Source organism: Nematolebias whitei, chromosome 6, assembly GCF_014905685.2.
Source record: "Nematolebias whitei isolate Nwh7 chromosome 6, NemWhi1, whole genome shotgun sequence".
NCBI classification, from domain to species: Eukaryota; Metazoa; Chordata; class Actinopteri; order Cyprinodontiformes; family Rivulidae; genus Nematolebias; species Nematolebias whitei.
Window position 1 is genome coordinate 31,849,001 of NC_056503.1, and position 9,263 is coordinate 31,858,263.

The window sequence follows — 9,263 nt, forward strand, 5'->3', positions numbered from 1 at the left end:
GGGCTCTGGTGCGTGTTGGGGTGTAGCACTACATGTTGTCGTTTACTCAATGAGAGTATTTGAATGAAGGAATTCATTGTGAATCAATGTGGTAATTCAGAGCAACTCAAATTGGCAACATAGATTTTGTTTGTGTCTATTTTAACTCATTAATCGTGCTCTGTTGCTAGCATTGTGCTAAGAACAAAAGAGCTGCTCCCTTGTTTCAGCTCAGTGTTAAAGGTTAAGTGATGTGCAACGTTCTCTAAGGCTCTAAACTGGAATTAATTTTCCAACGTGTAAACTTTAACCCAATCAGGTTCAAACGATCGGCTACTTTTAACTCGTTGAGGCTGATTGATTTGGTGCGTGTCTCAGCCTCCGCCTCCAGTGAGCATCGTGTGTGTGCTTGGTAATATGTGCGTGCACGTGTCTGTCGGTCAGTCAGAGCGCCAGCAGCGAGGGCGAGTTCAGGGAATCGGATGACTGCTCGCTACTGCTGTTCCGCTGGTTGGCACTGACCCCGCAGGCTCCCTCTGGGTAGGTGAACACAAATGAAGATGTGTATGAGGTGCTGTAACTGCCAACGGCCGCATCGTCATGGTTAACACCACCACCACTGTCACTGGCCATGAGGCATGGCCCACCAGGTGCTGGCTCACTTGAGCCATAGTAAGAACTAGAAAACTCTACCTCCTGCATCATCTCTGCTTGAGGCTGCTGGACTTGCTGCGGCTGCTGTGGAACCAGAGGCTGTGGCTGCGAGGAGGCCGGGTGGACTGTGTAGGCAGGAGGGAGATAGAAAGAGTCTTCCTTCATAGTCAAGCCCACGATGGAGACGGGAGGAGGTTGTAGGGACTGGGGAGGGATCTGGGACGGCACGGAAGGGAGCTGCCCTGAGCCCTGCTGAGCCTGCTCCTGATATAGAATCTTGCAGTTTGACTGGTGGGCCACCAGGACAAACTCCAGATGCTCTTTCTCCTTCTGCAGCTCCGAGATCTCAGCCTCCAGCTCTGCTTTCTCCTCCTCCAGTACGTCAGTCTCCTGCGAGGAGGAGGCAGAGAGAGAAACAACGTGAGCTAGGTGAGAGACAGGACAATACACAAGTGGGTGAGACAAGAAACGAGATGCAGAAGAATGATAAAGGAGAAGAGTGATTGCTACAGCATCCATCTAAAGGGATGGTTCGGATCTTTTGTAATGAGGGTCTGTAGAAAGGCTACAAACAGTCAACATCTTACCTGCTAGATAGTTCTTGAGTGTGAGGAAACTGGTTTTAATTTGGACTTAACTGATGAGCTAAGAATTAAATAGATGCATGGCATTGCATGACATGAAAGATACACTTTTAAATGTCAAAAATCTATTTTGTTAATGCAAATCTGTGCTGCCACTTTAAGACTGAGTAGTTGCTGCACGTGTCATTTGTTCTGGTTACCAAAGATTCCTATAGTGGAAACATGTTGCAGTAAAAAGCTTTCTCCTCATTTTAATCCTTTCTTCACTGAACTCTGAGGGATAGATGTTTGAAATGTTAGCTGACATGACTGGTTTTAGTAAAGACTGTAAAGCATTTGATTTATGTATAAATTCTCTTTGATAAACACAATGCTAGCAGCATTAGCTTTAGCTTTAAATGTCAAGTTATCATCTATGCTAACTGTTGTTCAGCAGCCTGTGCTCTTAATTAGGCATGAAAATATATAATTTGTGAATATGTATGTAAAGTGAGCCACAGTCATTTAGGTTATAAGACAATCAAAATGAATCATAATCAAATCCATCTGTTCTGTGCCTTAATATTTTCTTTGGTCTAGTCCAAGAACAGAGTAATGCTCATCTCTAGAAAGAACTCCTGTCTAAAAAATTTCAAAGCAGTTCATGTAAACACATTTTATTAACTTTTACACTGCCGTCAGTTTTTCCTCATCCATAGTTATTCCAGCAACGTTTCTGCTTGAATTTCCCCAAGCAGCGCTCAGAAATGAACCATTGGCTTTGGAGTAAATTACTGCATAAATACAAAAAAAAAAAAAACATTTTGGAAATGTTCATAAAATAGAACTAGAATAATAAACTGCTGTGAAATATTTGAGTTGGAATGAAACTACTTCTCCAAGTTGAGGTAATTCAAAATATTACCTACAACAGGTAAGATAGTAATTGTTTTTAACCTTTACATAGAACCCCACTTTAAAATATCTGAATTATCACATCATCTTTTTGTATTTATGGCTGTTCCCTATAGCAGAACTGCTTTCATTCCTTACAGGTAACATGTAAGCTGCCTCAAAGAAGAATTCCCTAATTATACTAAACATGTTCAGGCACAACAGTCTCCTAAAAACCGCAACTGATTTCATAAAAGACTAAACACCTGATTGCAATAATCTCTCCTACACAAAAGTTATTATTAACATCCTTCACATGCAATGGGAGGTTAAGTCTGATTATAGTCATTGTGCAGCTGAAACATGGCTGAACTCACCGACTGCAGTCTGTCTGTGAGCTCTCGTCTGCGGTTTCTGCATTTGGCAGCAGCCAGCTTGTTCCTCTCTCGACGAATGCGTCGCTTCTCCTCCTCCTCAGGTGTTAGCTGGAAGATCAGAAATAAACTGCTTAGTAGAAAAGCTTCGTTTTCACTTTTTTCAAACGTAATTGTTTTGTTCTCTTCCCACCCAGTCCTCTAAAAGTCTTTCCCTGCATGTGTTTTCAAAAAGCCTACAATGTAGATTTTTACCCTTTAAAGATGTCTTTAAATGTGAGTGCACATTACTTGGATGGAACCTTTGGTTCCCATGTAAGCTGTTTACCTGCACTGCATGTGTGACATGCAAGAGTCAACAAGCAAGCCGCTCAAGCACACAAACTTACTAACACACCAACATCGCCATCTTCACTCACAGACTCGTCTCGTGCACGGCGGCTGCGGGGTCTGGACTGGCGGACGGGGCCTGGAGCTGGCCCCGGAGTTTCTGAACTTGGAGGGGTGAAGCCAGCCCCTGAAGAATAGCTGGGACCCGGCATGTCATACGGGTCTACCAGTGGCATTGGCTGGGCCATGGTGGTGGTGCCAGTGGAAACACTCTGTCCAGAGGCCTGGGAGGAGATGAGGGTCGGCTGAACCAGCCACTGCAGGTCCTGGCTGGTGGTTATGGCGGTGACGGTGGGCACGAATGAACCAGGCATCTCAGCGCCACCACTGCTCCCTGGCCCGCTGCCCACAATGCTCAAGCCAGCACCTGCTGACACACACTCCTGCAGAGGAGAGACGAGCAAATTTCACTGAACATGAATCACACACAAGTTAAGTCACTTCCAGGGCCCCTGGAGATGAGCACCTGCTTCCTGAGACCCTGAACATGAACAAGTGGGTGAAGAAAAGTGGGTGGGGAAAAAACACAAGCACAAAAAAGTGACCAGTGCTGCAAAATGAGTGCAGGCTGCAGTGAAAAAGAAAGTGAAAACTTTTTTTGCACTAATTCAGGTGTGTGTGAAAAGGTCTCCATGTCATCCCAGTGACTATAATAGTCTGTAAAAATAAGTTTTCTGACAGGTATGTCTTTAAAAATAATCCTTTCTTTTATAAGTTTTAGAATTTCCTTTAAAAATCATAATTTGTCTCTGCCGGCTGCCATAGCACCAGGAAATCCCTTCATATAATCGTTTTTAAAATATATCCACTCCAGATGAATAAAAAGAGAGTTTTCAAATCAACACTTTGCAAACAAAACTTGCTTGTCGCCAGGTGATAAATTGCCAAATTTAAACAAATTCTGTGTCATTTTGAAGCTTTTGATATGAAGAATTGAAAAATAATGATAAATATTGACAAATTCCTCATTGGAGTTCAATAATCCAACACAAGTGTTATTTACTCTGTAAGACAGTGCAGTAACGAAAACAAAGTGTAGACTTTATGAATGCAGTAATGTAGAAATTCAGTCAGTGCTAAGGTATATTTTTTTTCATGGGAACATTTTCATCTAAAAAAAATCTGCTTTCAAAAGTTAAGCTTGACAAGAATTTATATAAAACCTCTGAGGGAGCAGCAGCCCTTTTCTTTTCAAATGATTAAATGTACATTTACCTTCCAGAACAACTGACTGTCATTCTTTTTTTTAAGATTGGAAAAAATGTCTAAAATGATCAAAAACTTTACCACAATTTAAATAATGTTGTTTTAGTCAATTAGTTTCTGTTGATAAGTGTTGTATTTTAATTTTGTTCAGTATTTTAAACTGTTTATCCAAAGGTCCATCTGACAATGGGCATTAGGGACACGTCCCCACAAGTATAAAATAAAAAACTATGTATAATGCACAGATTAATTACATAAACGTACTGCAGTTAGCAAAACAAAACAGATTTAGCTAAATGTGTATACCAGCCAGCATTATAAGGGAGTGAAGAATCATGCATCAAAACTGAATCTATAAGTTTTCATTCTTACTTATTGCTGAGTCATGGCGTTTTATAAATGGATCTAAACCTTAAAGAGCATGCCGACATTTATTCATTTCAAAGCGCGCGAGGACAGTGGAGGAGGCGACTCTGAGAGCGAGCGGCTCAACCAATCATTTCGTCTCTCCTCCCCTCCCTCCCTCTCAGTCCCTTCTTCCTCTTCCCTCCTCCGTCACACCCCCGGTGTTCCCCTTGGCAACGCGACGTAGCGCTCCAAAATAGAACACGCACTGACGTCACGGCGAAGCCTGTGAGCGGAGAATGGAGCGCGCGGAAGAAGAGAGGACGCGGTTAGACCAGAGGAGAAAGAGGGGGCGGGGCTTCGGCGCTGACGTAGGGAGTTCCAGCCGCTAGGCTCTGATCCGAGCACGCTGTCAGACAGACCGGGCTGCCATACTGGCAACAAATCACCGGAACTTTTACACACCTGCTCACAGAAACACGAGCACTTCTTTTACGAACTATCATTCTTCAGTTGGGATAAAAATCTCATAAAAAGTGGCACGATTTCAATGTTTTACTGCCTGTTTCTTCTGTTATGTGCCTTAAATTCATACAGAATTTAGCCGGTTTTCTTTTTTTATTATTTGATCTAGTTTTAATTGCATAGACAGCCTATAGTGAAATTACATATGTGGCCTTAGGAATTATTTAAAGTATAGCTGTTGCTAACGGAACAAACAAGCATCATACACTTTGCTTGTTTGTTTGATTTATCATGCAAGCATCCGTTTATTCATTTATTTATTAATCTCGCGGTCTCAATTACCTGTGGAGCACTGGTGGGGGGCGGGCTCCCGAAGGAGTCCACGGAGGACAGGTATTGGGACTCTATGGATGGAGACGAGCTTCCACGGGATCCGCTGTCGGGGTCGCCGGGGAACCCTTGGTACATCTCCCCGGAGGGACCGAAAGGGAACGAGACACCTGCAGGAACCGGAGGACCTCCGATGTCACCTGCAGCGGGGCCGGAGCAGCAGCACACAAGAGGGTTAAAGGAGGGGGACTGCGGGGAGAACATGGCTGGTGTTACTGCCCAGCGGTGCACCAATAAGTCCAGCCTAGTTGTTAACATTCTCCTAGACTTTTAAGTACAGCTGCGGACAGATGTTTCCGGTATATGGTGTTTTTCTTACCGTCAAGCTTTTTGTTATTTCCCGGTGAGATGGATCTGGTTTCTTTCCAAAATAGTTGCATGAAGAAACTTAATCCAATATCCCCCCTCCGATTTCAGAGGGAGAAAGTTCTTGAAGCTCTCCTCTGCCTTTATTCTCTTCTCTTTCTGGCTGTAAAATCCTCGCGCTGTCCCCTCAAAATCCGCTCGTGTCACAAGATAAATAAAAAAATAAAAAACAGCGTGCGATTATAGATCCATAAAGTCCGGTAACGGGACGCGGGTGTTACCGTGCGCCGTAGTAGATCTTGTCTTATGAATGAAGCCATCCGCCTCGAGTACAACCAGGGCATTTCTAGCTTTCAAGCCCCGCCCCGAAGTTCCGATGACGTACATGCCCATATTTGTCTCGGTGTTGTGTTTGGTATCCTTGGTGACGTTGAGGGATTCCCTCTCCCACTGAATGGACCAGAAGCTCACCTCGCCGACGGATAATAATAGCTTTTTATAAATTTGTTTATTTATTTTTATCACAGGCACAAGATATTTCTCACCGTCTGCCAATGTCTGAGAGGACTAAAAATGAGTGTGATAAAAATAGAAAGTATTCATTTAGAATATATGTGCGTGTGAGATATAGGATATTTTAGATCATGGGTATAAAATATGCTGTGTTAGTCTTATGAAACCATGTGCATTTTAATAAGTTTGATAGTTGACATGTGGTGCTTTCAAACTTTACATAAATTGTGGGGAAAGACTTTTATTTATATACATATGCTAAATGAAAAAAAGAAAGTGCAAAGGGGAGGGTGCATGGGGGAGATCCCACGCCTTCGGGACTCCTCATTAGGAGGGACTCCTTCTGAAAGAACAGCCTTCCTCTTCCTGATTTTCTGCGCTTAAAACCAGGTGTTTTACCTGCAAACTGAGATAGCAGTCTTGTGCAGGGTCTCTGATTTCTCGAAATAGAAAAAGTCCACACTGACTTTTGAGCAGCATGCAGTGGGCAGCAGTGACGGAAATCACAGCCTGTCACTGCAAACAAAAAAAGTGATTAATTTATTTTAAAGCCCACAGCAGAAGGAGTGTGGCAAGTGGAAGGCTGCTTGCAGGGGAGTTGCAGCGGCTAAAAGGCGGCAAAATCATAAATGAAAAATCAAGTATTTATTTATTTATTTATTTACATGTGCTGATGTCAGTGTGTCGCGGGGCGGCCATGCTGCGGGCTACAGCTGATGTGAGAACAGGCGGGGAGCCGGGGATAACAAGTTATTAGTCAGAGCTGCAACAACGTCAGAGACGAGGATTCACGGAGGAACGTCGAGTCCTGGACTCCCGTTAACGGAGACGCCGCCGCGGAACCGGGATGACTAACTATTACGTTGATGTAAGTCGCTCATGATGAGGAAATAGGAAGGAGGATGGTTAACGCGCGTTACCAGCCCACATTCACGACGACGAACGAAATTAAACGACGACAGGCAGAATGTGTCAAAAACTGTGTAACTTTTAACTGTTGTTTTACGCACAAAAGGCTAACATTATGGTTAATAAACTTTAACAATGACAAAATAAGCCATGTTCCCCCTTCTAATTCTGGTCAAAGTAGAAAAAAGTTTCGTACTTTCACATTTAGCCTAAAGATTAAAAGGCTAACTGTGCTAAAACAAGAGGCATGTGCTGCGTTTGTGTGTAGCGTTCCGTCGCCATGGATACGCCGTTGCCTCTGACGCAAGCACGTATAAATTTGGTCTTTTTTGTTATGCCGCCTAGCAACCGGTTACCGTGGTAACCCGCTCTGAACTTGAGGCACACAATATGGCTTCCGGATTCTTTCTGAGCAGGCGAGCAGGAGCTGCGTGGAGCCTATTTGAATCGATTGTTGTGAAGCTTTCGCTACATTTTTAACCGTCAGCGACTTTTGTTCGCGAAGCAGGAAACTTCGAGCTTAGCTCGTGTTTATTTTTCCTCACCAAGTCAAATGCAAATGAGCGCTCGGAAGCGCGCGACCAACACATTCACAAACATCTTGTTGCCATCTGTGCGATGGAAACATGTGCTCCAGTGATGACAGACACACAGTTCATCTTTGATATCAATGAGATAATCTGTTTGATTAAAAAAAAATAAAAAAAACTTTTTGAGATGTGACTTGCATTAGAAACTGGCAAAGGCAAACTTTGTTTTTGCCGTGTCTGTTAGCAAAATATCTCAGGAATCACTGAACGAATTATACTGAAACATGCAGAAAGTAATCATTGGACTTCCCTTTACAAATGATGAACTTTTAGGGTCAACCTTATTCAGCATGGCTGGCACAGAAACATAAATTTAGCTATAACTCATTTCGTTTTACGGATATTAACATAAATTTTGGTGTGGTAGTAGCTGAGACTGATCTTAAATATGAGCACTAACAGATGACATTAATGCTTTCTTTAAATATTACCATTAACAGGAGTCAACTAGTCTGTTAGCAAAATATATCATATACAACTACACATGTTTTGATGAAACTTTCAGAAATTAAAATTAAAATTTGACTAACTGATAAACTTTTGGAGTCAACTCAGTTTAACCCTCCCGCTGTTTTGGGGTCAACATAACCTCTTAGGCATTAGATCCAAGGACAGCAAGAGGAGTTAAGACAGTCACCACAGCCAACCTTAGAAAACACAAAAGAAGCAATTATTCCATCACTTTCACATGAATCGTGTTAAATGTAGTGTGGTTTCAGCTGGAAGTCATTTATAAATTTCACATTTTCTTTTAGCAAAATATCTCATAAAGCACTGGATGGATTTTAATGAAACAGTCAGACAGTACGGTAATCGGACATCTACACCTCCAGATGCAGGAAGAGGTCCACCTGCATCACGAAGAACCCCACTCACCCAGCACACACACTTTTTGCCCCGCTCCCTTCAGGCAGGAGGTTAAGGAGCATTAAGTGTAGAACCACTAGACTGAGGAACAGCTTCTACCCTGAAGCTCTTAGACTCATAAAACCCTAAAAGATGGCTATAATCACTGTAAGGGGAAGAAAAAAAAGATCACTGTAATTCCATTTTAATAGATGTGACTTTTCTGTGCTGCTGAAATCTGTGCTGCTGATTATCCATGCTGCTGATCTCTGATTATCCATGCTGCTTATCTCTGATTATCCATGCTGCTGATCTCTTGCCTTTGTGCTGTTTGTTACATTCATGTTCAGGCTGCTGTTTTTAGTGTTTAGCGTACATCTTAGATGTTTAGCGTTTGTTTAACGTTTATCTTAATGTAGATCTTAGGTCCTTATATACTGTTTCTTTTTATACTTTATATTTTTGCTATTTTGGGTGTAACTGAGTACACAATTTCGTTCCACCTCATGTACCACATGTGATGCCAATGACAGTAACGATACTTGAACTTGAATCATTGGATGAACATCTAAAACTAATTAACTTTTGGAATCAACTCAATTTACGATGGCCACCACAACTAATCAACACTGTCCAACACAAAAATGGATGTAACTCCAGTGCTGCAGATACTGATGTAATACTTGATGTGGTAGTAGCTGAGAGTCATCCATAACACTCTGAGCAAAAACAGCTAACATTTTAGTCTCTAAAAATTTAAATACAGGCACAAATGGCAATGGGTAAGTAACGACAGACCTTTACTTTAACTTGAACGCACAACAACAAAACTCCAATAT

The 9,263-nt window shown here is 42.3% G+C and overlaps 1 protein-coding gene across 1 annotated transcript; it reads right to left on the bottom strand.

Annotated features, from left to right (window-relative positions):
- Positions 1-423: 423 nt before the first annotated feature.
- On the bottom strand, positions 424-5,362 carry fosb (FBJ murine osteosarcoma viral oncogene homolog B). The gene is made up of 4 exons (XM_037678195.1): positions 5,213-5,362; positions 2,884-3,237; positions 2,468-2,575; positions 424-1,023 (listed from the first exon to the last, which is right to left on the bottom strand). The coding sequence occupies exons 1-4, from the start codon at positions 5,336-5,338 to the stop codon at positions 424-426; spliced, it is 1,188 nt and encodes a 395-aa protein (XP_037534123.1). The 5' UTR covers positions 5,339-5,362.
- Between the last annotated feature and the right edge of the window lie 3,901 nt (positions 5,363-9,263).

What these genes read in the sequence shown, in the direction of transcription:
- fosb (XM_037678195.1), bottom strand. Translation starts at nt 5,338, where the DNA reads ATGTACCAAGGGTTCCCCGGCGACCCCGACAGCGGATCCCGTGGAAGC. An exon ending in CCCCCACCAGTGCTCCACAG is followed by an intron (nt 3,238 to 5,212) that starts GTAATTGAGACC and finishes TCTCCTCTGCAG; the next exon opens with GAGTGTGTGTCAGCAGGTGC. An exon ending in GCCGTGCACGAGACGAGTCT is followed by an intron (nt 2,576 to 2,883) that starts GTGAGTGAAGAT and finishes CTGATCTTCCAG; the next exon opens with CTAACACCTGAGGAGGAGGA.